Source organism: Oryctolagus cuniculus, chromosome 4 (assembly GCF_964237555.1).
Source record: "Oryctolagus cuniculus chromosome 4, mOryCun1.1, whole genome shotgun sequence".
Classification (NCBI taxonomy): domain Eukaryota; kingdom Metazoa; phylum Chordata; class Mammalia; order Lagomorpha; family Leporidae; genus Oryctolagus; species Oryctolagus cuniculus.
The window spans coordinates 151032382-151053366 of NC_091435.1; the positions used below are offsets into that span (position 1 = coordinate 151032382).

At 48.1% G+C, this 20985-nt stretch overlaps 1 protein-coding gene and 1 pseudogene across 4 annotated transcripts in view; one reads left to right on the top strand and one right to left on the bottom strand.

The window, feature by feature from the left end:
- The window catches only part of METTL6 (methyltransferase 6, tRNA N3-cytidine), a 22598-nt gene continuing 1613 nt past the window's right edge, over positions 1-20985 (bottom strand). Inside the window, exons 2-6 of one of the 4 annotated variants that reach the window (XR_011388212.1) lie at positions 19338-19472; positions 10947-11117; positions 4431-4581; positions 2678-2819; positions 1-537 (exon numbers count right to left, since the gene is read on the bottom strand). Coding sequence is in view for 3 of the 4 variants with exons in the window: in XM_070072831.1 (XP_069928932.1) it covers positions 317-537; positions 2678-2819; positions 10947-11117; positions 19191-19472 (816 nt within the window). In the remaining variant the exon portion in view is untranslated. Of the gene's footprint in view, positions 538-2677; positions 2820-4430; positions 4582-10946; positions 11118-19190; positions 19473-20985 lie in introns of all 4 variants that reach the window. The other 3 variants (XM_002716175.5, XM_070072831.1, XM_070072832.1) reach the window with 3 other exon arrangements.
- Positions 19884-20002, top strand: LOC127483096 (small nucleolar RNA ACA64; annotated as a pseudogene).

A 20985-nucleotide genomic window follows, 5' to 3' on the forward strand; every position in this document is an offset into this window, starting at 1 on the left:
TTTTTTAAAAAAAGATTTATTTATTTGAAAGTGTTACATAGAGGCAGAGGCACAGAGAGAGAGAGTTCTTCCATCCGCTGGTTCACTTCCCAGTTGGCCACAACAATCCAAAACCAGGAGCCTGGAGCCTCTTCTGGGTCTCCCACACGGGTGCAGAGGCCCAAGCACTTGGACCTTCTTCTACTGCTTTCCCAGGCCATAGCAGAGAGCTGGATCGAAGTGGAGCAGCTGAGACTTGAACCAGCACCCACATGGGATGCTGGCACTGCAGGCGGTGGCTTTAACCCATAGCGCCACGGCACTGGCCCCTGATGAGTTATCTTAAACTCTCCTTGTCAAGGGGGGAGGCACAACTGCCAACCTGGTGTCCCAGGCCCAGGGTGGCACGATTCGGGTTCTTCAGAGACTTCTGGAATTTGCTCTGGAGGAAGACCCTTGGCACACACAGGCCTTCTTTTTTATTCACTGTCTCTCGAAGCACGTACTCGTTCACCACTTCTTCATAACCTGTGTCTGCGAAGAGCCGAGCTAGGAATTCTGCACGACAAGAAGGACCAGGAGGTCAGAGGCCTGGTAACACCGCCCTGGCCCCGGCTCTGCAGTGCTAAGGGGGAGCAGAGGGATGGGATTCTCTTCTTTATTTTTTGGTAATGAAAACTTCAATGCTCCCACTTAGAAGATTTTATTTTGGAAACTAACAGGCTCCACATAGAACCCACCAATTAAACAATTTAACCAGAAGAGTTGAAGGAGCACCTGGACTGTGCCTACCCTGCCTATCACAAGTTCCCAGATACCCAAGCCAAGAGAGAATCCCATACCAGCTCTCCTCAACCAAGGTCTGAATGTGCTTGAACTGTGCACCCCGAGCACCTCGCCCACCCCAACACACAGGCAGCAAACCTGGGAGCCAGGGAAAGACTAGCTCATGCTGGCCACCCAGGGGAAAACTTAACCCAGACAACACATCACTGCACGGAAAATCACACAAGCAGAACGGACGGCTGCGTGCTGCAACGAGGACCCTAGGAGCGCTACTCCAGACTACGTGCCCCGGAGCGCGCCAGGCAGCACCCACCTCTCCGTTAGTTATGAATCACAGACACCACAGCGCTTTTTCAGTTTTCACCTCACAGTTTCGTTTTTCAGCTTTGATGGTAATCACTCATTTTCACTTTCATTTTAGTAACAGAGGTAATTTCCTTATGGTCCAGGTTATTAACAGACAAACTAAAAACCAATGTTCAGAACACCTGAAAGGCTGAGCTAATGTCTGGAATCTTCCTATCCAAGACAACTTTTGGGGGCAGATGCTGGGGCACCTGCATCCCTTGGATTGAGGACCAACTCTGCTTTGGATCCAGCTTCCTGCTAACATGCACTCAGGTGGTACCAGATGATGGCTCAAGTACTTGGGTCCCTGCCACCCACGTGGGCTTTGGCCTGGCCCAGCCCTGGTTGTTGTAGGCATTTGGGAAGTAAACTAACAGATGGAAACGCTCTCTATCTCCCTCTGTGTTGCTCTGCCTTTCTAATACATAATTTTTTTTTTTTTTTTTTTGACAGGCAGAGTGGACAGTGAGAGAGACAGAGAGAAAGGTCTTCCTTTGCCGTTGGTTCACCCTCCAATGGCCATCGCGGCCAGGGTGCTGTGGCCGGTGCACCGCGCTGATCCAAAGGCAGGAGCCAGGTGCTTCTCCTGGTCTCCCATGGGGTGCAGGGCCCAAGCACTTGGGCCATCCTCCACTGCACTCCCGGGCCACAGCAGAGAGCTGGCCTGGAAGAGGAGCGACCGGGACAGAATCTGGTGCGCTGACCAGGACTAGAACCCGGTGTGCCAGCTCCGCAAGGTGGAGGATTAGCCTATTGAGCAGCGGCGCCAGCCTCTAATACATAAATTTTTGAAAATTACTTTTTAAATATCCCTTTATAGCAAATTTGTATATGTAAAAACAGGCCCATTCACTTATTCAAAAAGGTCCCTTGCCTTCGGGATCGAGTAATCTCAAGGCAAATCTAACCTAACCTGGCCACGGTGGTCTTCCTCCAGAGCAAATTCTCAAGGCATTACACTGGTTTTTGACAAACACAGAGGAGCTCCCAACTACTAGTTCACTTCCTACAAGCCAGAACAGCCAGGGTGAGGCTGAAGCCAGTCATCAGGAACTCAATCCAGGTTTCCAAAGTGAGTGGCAGGAACCCAATTACACGAGCCATCACCACGGCCTCCCAGAGCCTCTACGATCAGAAAGCCCGAGTCAGGAGCTGGAGGCAGGAACTGAACCCCGGCACTCGGAGGTGGGATGCGGACACCCTCACAGCTAGGAGGGCAGCATTCCCACACTGTCTCAGGGCTTTCTTTCTGACGGCCACCGGCTGTTCCCACATGGCTCCTGCGGGGCATCCACACGGCACTGTGATGTGTCCACGAACCAAGGCTCACTAACTGGGCCTCAGCCCCAGAGAAGGCTGAGGAACGCCCCATGGGCAAGGGCTGTGTCATCCCAGGTGCCGGGTAAGCAGCCTGTGTCAGGGCCCTTGTGCCAGGGTCTTGTGTGTGTGTGTGTGTGTGCTGAGCACAAATGCACGCCCTCCAAACCTGGGCAGCAGTGAGAACGCACCCGAATCCACAGAAACAAAGATCAAACATTTTCAGGCTAGATCCCAGCCATCTTACCTTTAGTAAAAAAGTACGACCTGGTTCCATCTTGTCGGACATAAAAGTTTTCTCCAAGTTTGCTGCCAGCTTTAAACCTAAGCATGGCGTGATCGTACAGCCCATAGTCACGAAACAAGACACTTTTGCCTGGCTTTAATACCTGGGGACAAAAGTAGGCAGCACGTGACTCTGGGGAACAGTCAAGTAGAACAAAATCTGCCTAAGCTAGGAATGACAATAAACTTGCGAGGATTATGAGCCACCCATACAATGGAGGAGAGAGGGCCTGCTAGGCCAAAGGACAGTGGGACCTGGCAGGGCCCCTAACCCTGGAGACAGGACCTGAGCACCTGCAAGAACACTGCAGCGTGCAGGGTGCAGGGTCACAGTTAGAATGCTGAAGACCACACGAGCCTGCTACTCCCAGGGAAGCCCATGCTCCCAACGCTCCACCAGCCATCACGCTGTCCTCAAACTGTACCTAACCGAGCCTTTAACTAAAATATGCAGTCATTTAGGTTTTTACAGATTCAGGCTGGTTCTCCTTATTCTAAATCCCAGCCGCAGTCACACCGTCATACAATATAGTGCAGCTCTCACCCCAGGTTGGTAACAGATCTGTGCCTGGCACTGGGCTCCTGGGATTTTCACCCAATACTGGGATGAGTGTGTGTGAATATCCTCACCTGAGATACGGAATTCAACACTTAAAAAGGTTAAGTGCGCTACTCGATGATCACATGGTCACTAGCACACGGAGGTCAAAGGTCTCAGTGTGGCATCTAGACTTGTTAGCCCAGGGGTGGGAGCGATACAGCTAGTGTTCACACTCCAGACAAGAGAAGACAGGCTCAGAGAGGAGGGTGGGTCTCAGTAGCCTTCCCCCAGAGCCTAGGGCTTCTTGCTACAAAGAGGGACTCCTGAGCCAGGCAAGGGGATCAGTGTCAGGGGCTGGGGGTGAGTCCCACCGGAAAGCCTTTCGGAGATAAGGTGTCAGAGTAGCTGATCCAAACTGGGAATACAAGGCCAGCAGCATGTGGGTGTCGTGTTACACAGGAAACAGCCGTATGCCTCTGGGAACACAGTGTCACCTACAGCGACACTTGCTTTTTACAGGAAAATTCTTTCCAACGTGTGACACTACCAAGGGAGAGGGAACCCCAAAGGGGGCGCTGAGGTTATCAGATCTTTATCATGCTGACCCAGCACAACAAAATGACTTCTAAGACATTTATCTGAACTAGAACATAGGTCACCTAGGGTAACACATCCTCATCTCCTTTGGAAGTGTTGAATGTGCCTGTCAACTTTTCCAAATATAGTTTGACATATTTCCTCTTCTGAACAGAACAGGGAGGACTGACCACATATTTTCAGGGTGCTAGCAGACTTTCTCTTTTAGTAAATTCTTATCAGTACAAGCATGTATATTATTTGTTTTAATTCATTTATTTGAGAGGCAGAAAAAGAGAGAGATTCCATCTGCTGCTTTACTCCCCAAACTGGGGACTCAAGCCAGGTCTCTCACGTGGGTGGCAGGAACCCGACTATTGGCGCCGTCATTGCTGGCCTCCATGGTCCACACTAGCAGGAAGCTGGAGTCCGGAGCCAGGAGTCAGGTTCAGGCACCCCAGTGGGGGATGCCCCGTCCTAGCATGCCTCACTGTTGTCAGTACAGAGCCTCTCAGATACAAAACTCTCTTCCCTGGCCAGAAATGTGAAGCTGAAAATGAGGATCACTACGGGGAAATTCTGAAACATTTCAACTTACTCTGTTTCAGAAGGAGGCAAAGGCGTCACTCATGGGACAGTGGAAAGAACGCTCCCTCAGGAATCCGAAAGCTTGATTCTGCTCCCGCTCTTCAATACTACGTGAAGGGCCTTGAGCAAGCACTTTCATTCCTCTGACTGTGCTTTCTCACCTGTAAGATAACAGACGACACTAACGCCTCCTCTGAACACGCAACTGCACAGCTAGGCAGGCATTTCTCAAGGTCATGTTCTTTCGTTCTCGCAACAACTCTGAGAAATGGGCAGCTCAGGTCTGTTGAACCCACGTTACCACAGCAGGTGAGGCTCAGAGTGAAGTGGACTTCCTCGCCTGAGGGCTCAAGGCAAGCGGTGGCACAGAGGAAGACCAAAATCAGGTCTTGAGGTGAGACGCTTAGTTTTTACTTTCCTATTTAAAAATTCTAAAAATGACAGAATTCAACTTTAAGGTTGTCTTACAGTTTAAAATTCTGTGATTCAGAACATATCTCTGTGAGAACATTCTGGAACGGTCAGATCTATCTCGGGGTGGCTCACTACTATGCTTGCTCCTAACGGGCTTCACAGTGTCTGTGGCGAGAGACGGCCCCTCCCTCTGGCAATTTCTGGATGAAGGACAGGATTATAAGTCACTGGACGGGTCACCACGAAGGGAGAGAGAAGGTAACCAAGTCCACCTCTGTGAACTCATTACAGATCAGCAGGACTGACCTCTGCTGGGGAGTGGATGCACGAGTGCTAAGATGAAACTTGTGACCAGAGAAAGGTGGCCCGGACAGCGCAAGTCAACTGTTCTCTGTTTAGCATAACATTCAATGTCTCCTAAAAATATCAACATGGCGTACTGTATGTTTCCCTTTTCCTGCGAAGTTCAGGAACTCATCTAGGAGGGCACAGGTGAGAAGAGTGGTTGCCTGGGTGTCTGGGTGTCTGGGTGGAGGGCAGCCCTGGGAAGCCTGCAGAGATGTGAGAGGCAGGCACATCTAGGTGCATTTCACAGTGTACATACATGTGAGAACTTGTCTTACGACTGGTGTACCCACCCTGTGTATACTGTAAACCTCAGGAAAGTACAAAAATACAGATAACACAGGTGAGCTGTGAATTACAAGTCAAACCTGCTGCCCAGGGTAACAGCCAGAACATCACCACTGCTCTTGCATCAACCTGTATGCTCCTCCCCTGCACCATGCCCCTGCCCGCCCCGGCACAGGAATTCCCAGCCTGGAGGTCACAGACCTAGGGCGCCAAGATTAGAGTGGTGGTGGGAGTGGTACAATGTAGGTAGAGAGCAAAATCACAGCTCCATTTCCACGACTTCTAAAGGAAACAGTACTTCCTCAACTACAAGTGGAGGCAAACAAAAATCTGACACTAACAGAAATCACAAGTATTCTCATACTGCGGTATTAGTTCTTGCAGGTCCCTCAACTGACACTTCCTACTTCTTCAAAACTGCATTATTTATTAGACCTAAGAATCCTGCTGATGTGTGAATAAAAAAGCACATTTATCACATTAAAATTTGTTTTATAACATATATGACTGAAACCATATTTCAATATGGTTTTCCTTGGTAACCTTTTTTATTTTTAATTATTTAAAAAATTTTCTTTGAAAAGCAGAGCAGCAGAGAGTGCTTCCATCCACTGGGTCAGTCTCCAGGTGCCCGCAATAGCTGGGTACAGGCCAGGCGGACGCCAAAGCCAGGAACTCCATTTGAGTCTCCTGAGTGAGCAGCAGCAGCCCAAGTACTTAAGCCAGCACCTGCTGTTTCCCATGGTGTGCATTAGTGAGCCGCCGGAGTGGAAGCTGTGACAGGACTCAGTCCCAGGCACTCTTTCAGGCCTGGAATGCAGGTGTCCCAGGCAACATTTTTAACATACCGCACCACAACTCCCGCCCTGCCATCTATTTTATTTTAGGCAGTGAACATTCTGAAGGGTCCATGGGTTTCACCAGACTACCAAGAGTGTTCATGGTACCAAACGGTAAGAACCCCTGTCTGAAAGCCCCACCAACCTAGATGTGTGTTACCAGTCCACAGCTTTTCTTTCTTTTTCTGGGAGGGAGATGGGGAAGACTGCTCAAAGTGGTAGGCTTTTTAAAAACTAACCCAAGCTACTGTACACAGGTAAGGTCATTCTTCCACTGCTGCTCACGATTTATGTCTCCTCTACTGATAGATTTCTGAGTTATTTTCAGCTTTTTGTTCTGATGAACATTGCTGCCATGTACAGGCGCCTGTGTGTCTCTTGGTGCAGGTGACACGTTTCTTTGTGGAATGCACGTACAAGTGTAACTGCTGGTCACAGGAACTCAACAATGAACACTACAAAGTCACGTCAGACTGACCTCTGTGTTCCACTCTGTAAAATGACTTCATGGTTGCCTAGTTTTCTATTCATTTATTTTTCTTACTGACAGACAGAAATTCCTTATGAAAGTATTGTAGAGACAATCTTTTGCCAGGTGTATGGGTTGTAAATTACTTCCTAACTTATCCCTCCGTTTCTTATATAGTATTTTGAAGAACAGAAAGCCCTAATTTCATTAAAATCATTTTTATGCTTATTTTGGGTCTCCTTAGAAGAACATTTCCCCACTGTGAGGTCATATTTTCTCCTGTTTTTTCTTTTGCAACTTCTAAATTTTCATCTGTTCCAGGTGAGTCTCTGATTCACTTGAGAATGATTTTTGTAGAGACTGTGAAATAGGAACACAACTTTGGCCTTTCCCACGCGGATACCAATGTCATCATGCATTGCACAATCTTTTCTTTTCCAGTGATATTCAATGGCACCTCTATCATACAGCCAGTTTCCCTATCTGTGCTATGTAGCTATGTATTGCACTCCATCTGTCACTCTATGTGTTCTTCTGTCAATACAGTGGTCTTAATCGTTGCAGCTGTGAGAAGTCTTCGTATCTGGTATAGAATAAACTGTCCCATCTTCTACTCCTCCCTAATACCGGAACCCTCCGTCAGTGAATTCACTGGTATCACCACCTCTTCCCAAAGTTCCCTTCCCTTCCTGTGCTCACAGAAACCTGATGGTCCTTTGGGGGTACTGCTCCTCCCGCAAGCCCTCAGGCTGTGTTTTCTCTCACACGCTTGTACCCCTGGGCCTAGAGGCAGAGCGGGTATCCTCTGGAGTCCTCCAGCTCCTCATTTCTACTTTCTGTGCGTTCTCTCCTCCTCCTCAACTCCCTAGTCAGGTCTCATGTCATCAGATTGTAACACCTACTACCTTGTACTGTCAGTGTCATCTCTCAGTTCCAGGGCTGTTTTCCTCTATTTCATGACAAATTTATCTCCTGGCTAACCATCAGATCCTCAGTGCTATCTGGCCTTAATTCTGGTCAATTTCAGTACACATGCAGATCATTCTTCCAGGTATCCCAGCCTCTATTAGAGCTTCTCTCTTCTAAAGATCGATCTAAACCACTTATTGGAGTCAGTATTGTGAAGCAGTGGCTATAAACTGCCACTTAAACACCAGCATCCCTTATCAGGGTGCCAGTGCTGTTCTGCTTCCGATCCAGCTTCCTGTTCATGTGCCTGGGGAGGCAGTGGAGAACGGCCCAAGTTTCTGGGACCTTCCTATCCATGCAGGAGACCAGAATGGAGTCCTGGCCCACACCTGGCTGCTGTGGCCATTTGGGGAGTGAAACACAGAATGTAAGATTTCTCTCTCTGATGCTCTTTCAAATAAATAAACACTAAATCACTTACTCTCCTAGTAACGTCCTAATGCCCTGTCACACACTAGGAAGTATAACGCCTCCATACTCCAGTATCAGACGAGTCATTCTCTTTGACCACCTCCTCCTCCTTTTCAGCTCTCTCTAGTTCTTTACCTTTAATAATCCTTCACTCTCACCTGGACCTCTAAATCAGGAGATACCACCATTTTTTCCTAAAGCCCTTCTTCCTTTTTTTTTTTTTTTAAATTTTATTTACTTGAAAGGCAAACTTAGGGGCCATCGCCGTGGCTCACTTGGCTAATCCTCCGCATGCAGCACTGGCATCCCATATGGGCGCCGGGTTCTAGTCCCAACTGCTCTTCTTCCAGTCCAGCTCTCTACTGTGGCCCAGGAAGGCAGTGGAGGATGGCCCAAGTGCTTGGGTGCCTGTGCCCACATGGGAGACCAGAGGAAGCACTGGCTCCTGGCTTCGGATCGGCGCAGCGCCGGTCACAGCGGCCATTTGGGGGGTGAACCAACAGAAGGAAGACCTTTCTCTCTGTCTCTCTCACTGTCTAACTCTATCTGTCAAAAAAAAAAAAAAAAAAAAAAAAAAAAAAGGTTTAAAATTAGAATAATTCCCTGACTGGTTTCCAAGACCTTGAAATTTCTAATTTACTATTTTAAGGCAATTAAAACTAGGGCTAATTTTTATGTGCCGCTCTAAACACACAGCTTTCTCACTCAACACCTCTATACAGCAGCCTGACCGGAGCCTATGACTCCCTGCCGGCTGAGGCTGGCGCTCCCGGAGGAGCTGTATGCTTACATCAGCCACTCGCCTTTGCTTCCAGAATTACACACTTTAATTAGGAAGAGTTTGGGGCCAGCACTGTGGCATAGTGGGTAAAGGAACTGCCTGCAACGCTGGCATCCCATATGGAAGGCTGTTCGAGTCTTGGCTGCTCTACTTCCACCTGGGAAAGCAGCTGAAGATGGCTCAAGTAAGTGCTTGGGTCCTTTGTACTCATGTGGGAGACCCGGATGAGATTCTTAGCTACTCACTTCACATCAGCCCGGCTCCAGCCATTGTGGCCATTTGGGGAATGAACCAGTGAATGGAAGATCTCTCTGTCTCTGTCTCTCTCTGTAACTCTATGTTTCAAATAAATAAATTTTTTAAAAGAAAAGAGTATATAATAATGATATACGAATATAAATAGGGAGCATTTAAATTTTTTGTAAGAAGTTAAACATTTTGGAAAAACTTGATAAAGGGCTAAATGAACTGCTTTTAATTAGGTATGAAAAAAATCAACTGTGAAAGTCTGGGTAAAAATATAAAAGAATTTGCCCACACATTGCTTTCCGATTGTTTCTAAGTTCTTGCTCCATGTTTAAAGAAAGCAAAAACTCCATTATATGTGGGGTTTATATAAGAAACCCAATCAATGACCCCCTACTCAAAGAAAAGGCCTTGAGGGATGGGCATTGTGGCACAGCAGGTTAAGCCACCACTTGGGACACCCATAACCAATAGTGTGCTCGTTCCACCCCTGGCTGCTCGGCTTCCAATCCAGCTCCCTGCTACTGTGCCGGAGAAGGCAGCAGATGATAGCCCAAGCACTTGGAAACTCAGATGGAGTTCTGGGCTCCTGCTTTGGCCTAGCCCAGCCCCACATGTTGCAGGTATTTGGGCAGTGAACAAGCAGATGGAAGATTTCTCTTGCCTCTCTTGTTGTCACTCTGCCTTTCAAACAAGTAAATAAGTAAGTAAGTAAATAAATGGGAAGGCCTTGGTCCCACATCAAAAGAGTGATGAGAAACGACTATATGTTTTAGAGTATAATAAAATGTTTAAGGTTAAAATGTATCATTTTTAAATGACTTTTGAGTTTTAAAGTTAACACCATAAACAATTGTTTATACAACCGTTTCACTGGCATCTCACAACTGTGACACACTCCCATGCTATAGAGAAGGAAACTGAGGCTGAAAGATGGAAGGGGGCTGGTGATGTGGCCTAGTAGGCTAGGCACCGTTTGCGGCACCGGCATTCCATATGGGTGCCAACTCATGTCCCTCCTGCTCCTCTTCCAATCCAGCGCTCTGCTATGGCCTGGGAAAGCAGTGGAGGATGGCTCAAGTCCTTGGGCCCCTGCACCCATGTGGGAGACCCAGAAGAAGCTCCTGGCACCTGGCTTCAGATCAGCCTGGCTCCAGCCATTGCGGCCAATTGGGGAGTGAACCGAAGACCTTTCTCTCTATCTGTAACGCTACCTCTCAAATACATAAATAAATAAAATTTTTTTAAAAAAGGTAAGGTGGCAGGTCTTGAGCCACATGACAGTGAGTGAAGCTTTACTTCCTGGTGGCCACTGAACCTCGGGCTCTCCTCATTCTAGCAACAATAATGACGGCAATAACAACAGTAATGGCCGACTTTTAGAGATCACTTACCACGTTCTAGGCATCGGGCTACGCACTTCTGACTTCTCTCTGACCTCCCCCAAGTCCTTTGCTCTAGTAACCATTATCTCACCATTTTCTAGGAGAAGATGAGGAAGCCAGGTTCCGAATCCTGGCACTGACCAAGACTGTGCTGACCACTGACCCATACGTCCTCTCGCCTGACGGCATGGCTCCTCACACACATGCAGCTGCAAGACCGCCCTGGCACTGCACAAATCTGGATCCGGGGTGCTTGCTTCATACCAGTGAACCCCTCCTCCACACACTGACTATAAAGCCTGGCTAGTGAGACTGGGGAGACTCCCACTCCACAAGCCTCAGAGGGCGGGTCAGCAAGAGCAGGCCCCCGGTCACTAACCTTGTAGAGGTTTTGTAAAACAAGGTGCATCTTCTCGGGGTGCACAGCTGAGAGCACAAAGACCAACAGGACCGCATCCACAGACTCGGGGGGCACGTGGCCCAGAAGGTCATCTGCAGTCAGATCGCACTGGAACACCCGGCACCTTTCTGGGTCATACAAAGGGTTTTGCTAGCGAAGAGGAAAAACAAAAGAATTTTAATGCAACCACCATGCTGACACACAGAAAAACCCAGCATGGAGAGGAGAGCCTACTTCCACCTTCGTACTGCTGCACAGAAGTGAATGACTGCTGTGTGACTCAACCGTTCACATATAAAGTGTGTAACAGTGAACACTGCTATGATGGGCAGAACTGCATTTACTTCTGTAAGATTTATTTATTTACTTGAAAGGGAGAGTGAGAGTGAGAGTGAGAGAGATCTTGCATCTACTAATTCACTCCCCAAGTGGCCGCCAATGCCCAGGACTGGTCCAGGCCCAAAACCAGAAGCCTAGAACTCCATCCAGGTCTCCCACGTGGGTGGCAGGGTCCCACATCCCTGGGCCATTCTCCACTGCCTTCTGAGATGCATTAGCCGGGAGCTGGATTGAAGCAGAGCAGCCAGAACTCGAATTAGCACTCCAACGTGGGATACTGATGTTACAAGCAGGAGCTCAGCTCACTGCTCCACAATGTAAGCCTCAGAATTTCATTTTAAATCTTTTTTTTTTTTTTTTTTTTTGACAGGCAGAGTGGACAGTGAGAGAGAGAGACAAAGAGAAAGGTCTTCCCTTTTTCCGTTGGTTCACCCCACAATGGCCGCTGCAGCCAGCGTGCTGCGGCCGGCGCACCGCGCTGATCTGAAGCCAGGAGCCAGGTGCCTCTCCTGGTCTCCCATGCAGGTGCAGGGCCCAAGGACTTGGGCCATCCTCCACTGCACTCCCTGGCCACAGCAGAGAGCTGGACTGGAAGAGGAGCAACCAGGACAGAATCCGGTGCCCCGACCGGGACTAGAACCCGGGGTGCCAGCGCTGCAGGCTGAGGATTAGCCTAGTGAGCCGCGGCGCCGGCCTTAAATCATTTTTAACTAAGGATAGAATACAGCCATCGACACATATATTCACAACTGAGTTTAGAAGTGGGTGATCTAAAACTGCTGTCTGGGGCCGGTGCTGTGGTTTAGCCAGTAAAGCCATTGCCTTGCAGTGCCAGCATGCCATATAGGCGCCAGTTCGAGTCCCGGTTGCTCTACTTCCGATCCAGCTCTCTGCTATAGCCTGGAAAAGCAGTAGAAGATGGCCCACAGCTCTCTGCTGTGGCCAGGGAGTGCAGTGGAGGATGGCCCAAGTACTTGGGCCCTGCACCCCATGGGAGACCAGGATAAGTACCTAGCTCCTGGCTTCGGATCTGCGCGGTGCGCCGGCCGCAGCGCGCCGGCCATTGGAGGGTGAACCAATGGCAAAAGGAAGACCTTTCTCTCTCTCTCACTGTCCACTCTGCCTGTTAAAAAAAAAAAAAAAGAAGAAGAAGAAGAAGATGGCCCAAGTCCTTGGGCCCCTGAACCCACGTGGGAGACCCGGAAGAGGCTCCTGGCTTCAGATCGGTGCAGCATTGGCCATTGCAGCCACATGGGGAGTGAACTAGCAGATGGAAGACCTCTCTATCTCTCTCTACTTCTGCCTCTCTGTAACTCTTTCAAATAAAAATAAATAAATCTTTAAAAAGTTAAATAAATAAAATTGCCCTCTGCTTCTTGACTAACTCTCAAATCACCCAGTACAAGCCCAGGCCTTTGAGAAGTGTTCTGCCTTGCCTGACACTCTGCCACCAGTCTTCTGGGGTACACTTCCCCAGGATGCAGCAAGCCAAGTAAACTGTCTCTCCACCCAGAAGTGTGTTCCTGGTACATTTTGGCTAGTAGACATTAACATATGCCACGAGAGTAAAGAAAATAAAAATACTTATTTCTTGTTTCATGTAAATAAGGAAATGAACAGATTTACACAAGCTACTGCATGGGAAAGTTCAATACTGAAAAGATACCAACTCTACCATTAACTCCACCTACAAATCCAACGCAACCTCAACTGAATCCCAGTGTATTTCTAGAAACTTGATATGGTGAAATTAATTCATTTGGAAGGAAAAGTCTTTAGGTGTAATCAATTTTTAAAATAAAGGAGGTACATTTCTAGATATCAAAACATATGCTGGTATTCTGGCACAGTGGATTAAGTTGTGGCTTACAACGTCAGCATCCCCTACTGGCATGCTGGTTTGAGTACTGGCTGCACCACTTATAATCTGGTTTCTTGCTAATGCACTTGGAAAAGCAAAGGAGTATGGCCCAAGTACTTGAGCCCCTGCCACCCATGTGGAAGACCAGGAGGTGAGTTCCTGGCCCGGTCCAGGCCTGACTCTTCTGGGCACGTGGGGAGTGAACAGGAGGATGGAAGATATCACTGTGCCTTTCCTTCTCTCTGTTGCTCTCCCTCTCAAACAGATAATAAAAAAACATATGAGGTAAAAAGATAATATAATCACTGAGAAAGAAAAGTCCCCAAATAGACATTTACCTCTTCCATATAGGTACCAGATGAAAGATCCAATTTTTTTTTATTTTTTATTTTTTGACAGGCAGAGTGGACAGTGAGAGTGAGAGACAAAGAGAAAGGTCTTCCTTTGCTGTTGGTTCACCCCCCAATGGCCGCCGCAGCCAGTGCACTGTGGCCGGCGCACCGCACTGATCCGATGGCAGGAGCCAGGTGCTTCTCCTGGTCTCCCATGGGGTGCAGGGCCCAAGGACTTGGGCCATCCTCCACTGCACTCCCTGGCCACAGCAGAGAGCTGGCCTGGAAGAGGGGCAACTGGGACAGAATCCGGCGCCCCGACCGGGACTAGAACCCGGTGTGCCGGTGCCGCAAGGCAGAGGATTAGCCTAGTGAGCTGCAGCGCTGGCTGAAAGATCTAATTTTTAAAATCAGATTTAGGGGGCCGGTGTTGTGGTGCCGAGGGTTAAGCTTCTGTTTGCGATGCTGGCATCCCTCATCAGAGTGTGGGTTCCACTAACTAGCTGCTCCACTTTTGAAACAGCTCCCTGATGATTTGCATCAGAAAGTCGTAGATGATGGTTCGAGTCCTTGGGCCCCTGCCCCGCACGTGGGAGACCTGGATGGAGTTCTGGGCTCTTGGCTTTGGTCTGACACAGCCCTGGCCATTGCGGCCATTTCGGGAGTGAACCAGAGGATGGTAGACCTCCCTCTCTCCCACCCCAACTCCCTCTCTATTGCTCTACTTTTCAAATAAATAAAAAATCTTTTTAAAATAAATATTTTTTAAAGATAACTTATTTATTCGAGAAGTAGAGTTACAGATGATGAGAGGGAGAGACAGAGAGAAAGGTCTTCCTTCCATTGGTTCACTCCCCAAATGACCACAACGGCTAGAGCTGCGCCGATCCGAAGGCAGGAGCCAGATGCTTCTTCCCGGTCTCCCGCGTGGGTGCAGGGGCCCAAGCACTGGGGCCATGTTCTACTGCTTTCCCAGGCCACAGTAGAGAGCTGGATTGGAAGAGGAGCAGCTGGGACTAGAACCGGTGCCCATGCGGGACGCCGGCGCTGCAGGTGGAGGATTAACCTATTGTGCCATGGCGCCAGTATAAATATTTTTTTTAAATCAGACTTAGAACCTGGTAAAAGCAGACAAAGGCAACAATTGGATTAAAAGGAAGATTAAAAGGCAGCTAACGTAACTGGATACGTATACACATTAAAGGACTTCCAGTTTCAGCTCAAATGTATACAAGTGGAAGATGGCTGTCATCTGGAAACAAGAAAAGCTGGAATGACAGTCATGACCTTTTTGTGAACTCACTGAAAAACAGAGGGTGCAGAACAACTCATCATCTCTAATTCTACAGAGAAACACGTGCTTTTAGAGGGAGACGAGACTCAATGCACTTGCCAGGTGGAGGCAGAAAGATGAAACAAGGACTTTGACAAACTGATGGAGACCGGATGTGGGTGTTGAGAGTGGGAAGTCACAGGGTTGTCTCTCTGCCTTGGCAAGTGCAGCACCAGGCTCTCACAGAGGATGGCGTTCTTTGTGCTACTCGCTTCCCTCAAGTCCTCCAAGGAGAAGGCTGAACCTTCCGGGGAACGTTCATCTGAGGCCCGTAGCCTGAGAGGCACTGACACAAGACCAGAAGTAAGGAACTGTTCTGCTCAGACCCAGTCTTTTCTTTTTCTTAAACTATTTATTTTTCTCATTAATATTAGGAATTCAGGAAAGATATTGATCTTTGCATATTCATCTTTACTCAATCACTTTTTTAAAAAGATATATTTATTTGAAAGGCAGAGTTAGAGAGGGACCAAGAAGGAGAGAGAGAGATCTTCAACTTGTTGGTTCACTCCCCAACTGGCCACAACGACCACAGCTAGGCCAGCCTGAGCTAGGAGCCAGGAGCTTCTTTTGGGTCTCCCACATGGGTGTCAGGGGCCCAAGTACTTGGGCCATCTTCTGCTGCTTTCCCAGGAGCATTAGTAGGAAGCTGGATTAGAAGCAGAGCAGCTGGGACTTGAACTGTGCCCATACAGGATGCTGGTGCTGCACATGGCCGCTTAATCCACTGAACCAGAGCGTCGGCCCCCAGACCCAGTCTTAATCTGCAGGCAGAATAGCCCCAAGAATACACAGGACACTAGTGCACACTTCCTGACGGAGGAAAAAAGCTCTATTCTTGGAGAGGCAGAGAAACTTGTGAAGTAATATTCTTGAGACACATGTGCACGGTACAGTTCAAAACTAGAAGGAAGGCACCAGCACTGTGGCATGTAGGCTAAGCCTCTGTCTGCAGTGCCGGCATTCCATATGCATGCTGGCACTGGTTCATGTCCTGGCTGTCCCTCTTCTGATCCAGCTCCCAGCAAATGGCCTGGGAAAGCAGTAGAAGATGGCCCAACTGCTTGGGCCCCTGCACCCACGTGGGAGACCTGAAGAAAGCTCCTGGCTCCTGGCTTCAGTCACTATGGCCATTTGGGGAGTGAGCCATCGGACAGAAGACCTTCCTCTTGGTCTCTTCCTCTCTCTGTAACTCTACCTCTCAAATAAATAAGTAAACCTTAAAAAACAAACAAACAAACCACAGAAGGAGGGTGGAGGAGGGTGGGCTGGGCATTGTTACATGGTGATTAAACTGTCCCGTAGGGATTATGCGTCCCATTTTACCCACTGAGTGCCTGGTTTTGAACCCTGCCTCTGCTTCTAACCCAGCTTCATGCTGATGCACACTCTGAGAGGCAGCAGGTGATGACTCCAGTACACGAGACCCGATGAAGTTCTGGGCTCCTGGCTTTGGCCTGGCCTAGCTCTAGCTGTTGCCGGCTTCTGAGGAGTGAACCAACAGATGGTTCTCTCTCTCTGGCTTTCAAACCAATAAAAATAGTCCCTTGACTCACATCCCACCAACAAGTCTGCAGTAACAACAGTGAATTGTAGTTGGGAGAGGTACAGGAGACTCTTTTTGGGGAACAGCACAAAGGGAAAACCCCAAACACAGAATAAAGGTCATGTTCTTGGTGAACACAGAGTCACCAGAGGAGTTTGAGGTCTCTGGTGCCCGCAGTGCAGGACAACAAATCTCACAGGTAATACAGCAACGCCAGACTTAACACACAGCCCAACTGTTCACTAAGTCATTACAAATCCCTATTATCTCAGTTACTGGCCTGTATCACATACCCGGCTTCAACAGAGAAACAAGACATAGCAAAAGGCAAGGAAAAACAGTGTGTGAAGACGCAAAGCAATCAGCAGAGCCAGACTCCAGGATGACATGCTACTGGAACCTGTAAGGTAACTGATTAAAATGTGAAGAGCTCAAGTGGAAAAGGTAGACCATGTGCAAGAGCAGAGAGAGAATTTCAATGATGGAGACCAGAAAGACTCAAATGGAAATGCTGAAAACCAAAACCATAGAAACAGAAACGAAGAATGCACCTGGCAGGTACATCAGCAGGAACACTTACTGTCCAAAGAATCAGAAAACTCGAGGACAGGATAATAGGGATAATACATTTTTATTTATTTTTTTAATTTGAAAGGCAGAGACACAAGAGATAGAGATCTTCCATACACTGGTTCATGCCCCCAAATGCCCACAACAGCCAGGGCTCGGCCAGGCTGAAGCTGGGAGCCAGAAATTAAATTCAGACATCCTACATGGGTGTTGGATTCATCACTTTTCCCAGGGTCTGTATTAACAGGAAGCTGGAATCAGAAGTAGAGTGGGGGGGAGGCTACTGCTGTGGCACAGCGGGTTAAAGCCCTGGCCTGAAGTGCCGGCATCCCATATGAGCGCCAGTTGCAGTCCCGGCTGCTCCACTTCCGATCCAGCTCTCTGCTACGGCCTGGGATAGCAGTGGATGATGGCCCAAGTCCTTGGGCCCCTGCACCTACGTGGGAGACTGGAAGAGGCTCCTGGCTTCGGATTGGCACAGCTCCGGCCACTATGGCCATCTAGGGGAGTAAACCAGAGAATGGAAGACCTTTCTCTCTGTCTCTATCTCTCTCTGTAACTTTTTTTTTTTTTTTTGACAGGCAGAGTGGATAGTGAGAGAGAGAGAGAGACAGGAAGAAAGGTCTGCCTTTTGCCGTTGGTTCACCCTCCAATGGCCACCGCAGCCGCCGTGCTGCGGCCGGCGCACTGCACTGATCCGAAGCCAGGAGCCAGGTGCTTCTCTTGGTCTCCCATGGGGTGCAGGCCCAAGCACTTGGGTCATCCTCCACTGCCTTCCCAGGCCACAGCAGAGAGCTGGCCTGGAAGAGGGGCAACTGGGAAAGAATCCGGCACCCCGACCGGGACTAGAACCCAGTGTGCCAGCGCTGCTAGGTGAAGGATTAGCCTATTGAGCCACGGCGCCGGCCTGTAACTCTATCTTACAAATAAATAAAATAAATCTTAAAAAAAAAAAAAAAAAAGTACAGCCAGGATTGAAACTCAGGGACTCTGATATGGAATGGGGACATCCCCAAGCAGCTTAACCACTGTGACAAACATCCACCCCAGGGCAACAGAAGAAAGAACTACAAACAAACAAACAAAAAAATATGGAAGAAACCCTAAACCAACAGCAGCTAAGAGTAGTGGCACAACAGCAAATGGGTAATATACATGCAATGGCAAGTAGGTAATATACAGACAATGGACTCCAAGGAAGAAAATAAGAGCTAAAGAAATTATTTGAACAAATAATGAGAAAAAAAATCATGGCCCAAGTTGCAAAAAAGATCTGGGCAATCATGTCTAAATCCTAGGGGTAAGTTACTCTCAAAGAAGACATAAAAACTTAGCATGTGTTGTGGCATAGTGGGTAAAGCTGCAGCCTCTGATGCCAGCATCCCATATGGGTGCCTCATGACAGGATACAGTATGCAAGAAACAACATCATCATTAAAATATTTTGCCTGCTTTAAATCTAACTTCTAGTTTCCAAAAAACAAACTAAGAATAATATAATCAGGCGAATTTGGAATGTGGGACTTCAATACAGAAAGTTGGCTTCATTTCCAAAATCTCAATGCTAGTGAGAAAAAAGGTAGAAGTTTTTTGTTTTTCTTTTTTAAGACTTATTTATTTGAAAGGCAGAGTTAGAGAAAAAGGGTTAGAGAAAGAGATCTTTCTCCTGTGGGCTTCCTCCTCAAATGACCACAATGGCAAGGTCTGTACCAGGCCGAGCCAAGAATCTGGAACTCCATCCAGGTCGCCCACATGGGTGGCAGGGGCCCAAGTACTTGCAACTTCATTTGCTGCTTTCCCAGGTGCATTAGCAGAGAGCTGATAGAAGCGAGTAGCCAGGACTCCAACCAGTACTGATATGGGATGCTGGCGGCACCAGCAGCGGCTTAGCCCACTGTGCCATGACAGCAGTCCCAGGTAGGAGTATTTTAGGCTAAGGTAATTAAAAGGACATAATGGAGGTGCAAGAGACAGTCCTTGACTGGATTAAAATGGCTATGGAAGATGCCCGGAATTATCTGGGGAACTTGGAACCTGGGATGGGTATTAAGGACCTTAGGGAATGATAGTTATCTTTGTTAGATATACTAAGCCTACAGTGCTTCTATAGAAAATGGCTTTTTCTGGGAGATGTATGCAGACACTCAGGAGTGAAAATGTCTTGACATCTGTAAATTAAATAGTTCAGAAGAAAAAAAAAGGTCTATCAGGCAAAAGGTGTTTTAAGTATATAGGTTCTTACGGTGTGTCTTCCTGCTCCTTGAGCAAAGCTGTTTCCACATGTGTGGGGACCATGGGTAGCAGACGACTGGAGTCGAAAAATGGCTGTAGAGGGAACCAAATAAACCTCAGAAAGATGAGGAGCAGAACGTATGGACTGTGTACCAACCTTAACATACTCAACCGCTCTCGGAGAAAAATCACAGGCATAGGCAAAGATATTCAGATCCTCTTCTAAAAGTGGGAATAAGCAGTTTCCAACGCCACAGCCGGCTTCAAGGACAGTCAATTTTTGACCTTCAAACTGGGGAAAAATAACCCAAAGTTACCGTCCATTATCTGTGCGCAATGAAGAAACAAACCAAAGGACCAGAACAGGAGAAATGAGGTCTCTGATACCTTGAAGCAGACTGTAAACAGGTGCACTTATTAATAAGCAAAAGCTTTTATGGGTACCTCATCCGTTATTCAACACTGGGCAGTTCGGTGTGGAGGAAAAATAAATACATAAAAATCGGCAGAATGGCTAACCATTCCCGACCTAACTGCCTGCACTCAAACCCTAACTCCTCTCCTGACCCTGTATTCTATCTTTTAGGCAAATCAGTTAGTTCTGTGCCTCAATTTCACCTGCCAATGGGAGTAACAGTAACCTCACCCTTGAAGAAGTTACTACAAGACCTAGAGAACACATGTAAAGTTCTTAGAAAGGGGGAATGGTCCAAAGCCTTGGTGGTGTGCATAGGTGGGATTCGGCGCCCGGAGACACCAGGGGCCTCAGCTCACCTCCCACTGCTTCTGGGCAGGAAAAGTGAAACCCAGGCCCTGACAAGCTGGGGAGAAGAGAACAGAAAAGGGGTATGGTGGTCCCTGGGGGCCTCAGGTGGTGGCATGGCAGGTAATCACAGATCACGTAATGCAGTCTGCTGACCTAATATGGCTGGTTAAAACATGCATCACACTTGAAGGCATGCCAGGTTGCCATGGCAACAGCCATACAATTCGCTAGAATGGACTCATTGGTTTCTTTGTGAAATTGATCCATCTCTCTCTCTTTTTTTTTTAACAGGCAGAGTGGACAGTGAGAGAGAGAGAGAAAGGTCTTCCTTTTCTGTTGGTTCACCCCCCAACGGCCGCTGCGGCCGGCATATCGCGCTGATCCAAAGCCAGGAGCCAGATGCTTCTCCTGGTCTCCCATGCAGGTGCAGGGCCCAAGGGCCTGGCCCATCCTCCACTGCACTCCCGGGCCACAGCAGAGAGCTGGACTGGAAGAGGAGTGACCAGGACAGAATCTGGCGCCCCGACCGGGACTAGAACCGGGTGTGCCAGCACCGCAGGCGGAGGATTAGCCTAGTGAGTCGCGCCTCCGGCCAATCCATATCCCTCTTAAGAACATCATTGTTGGTGACTATATACTCTTTTGGAAGAGAATTTTTCATTTTGGGGACCTATTAACAAGTGAGGGTTTGAGAAGCTCACAGAGTAAAAATCTGCTTATGCATCTTGGAGCTTTCATTTTTTTCTTCCAAGACGCTTATTTCTAAATTAAAACAATTTTGAAATAAAAGAGACATGGTAAATAGTTCATTCACATTATTAGTAGTAGTAACAGTATTCTGAATCTGTCACTGAAGTCACCAGGCACCTATTTAATGTGTTACAAATGTTTCAAATTAGTTTTTTTTTTTTTTTTTGAGAGGCAGAGTGGACAGTGAGAGACAGAGAGACAGAGAGAAAGGTCTTCCTTTGCCTTGGTTCACCCTCCAATGGCCGCCGCGGCCGGCGCGCTTATCCAAAGGCAGGAGCCAGGTGCTTCT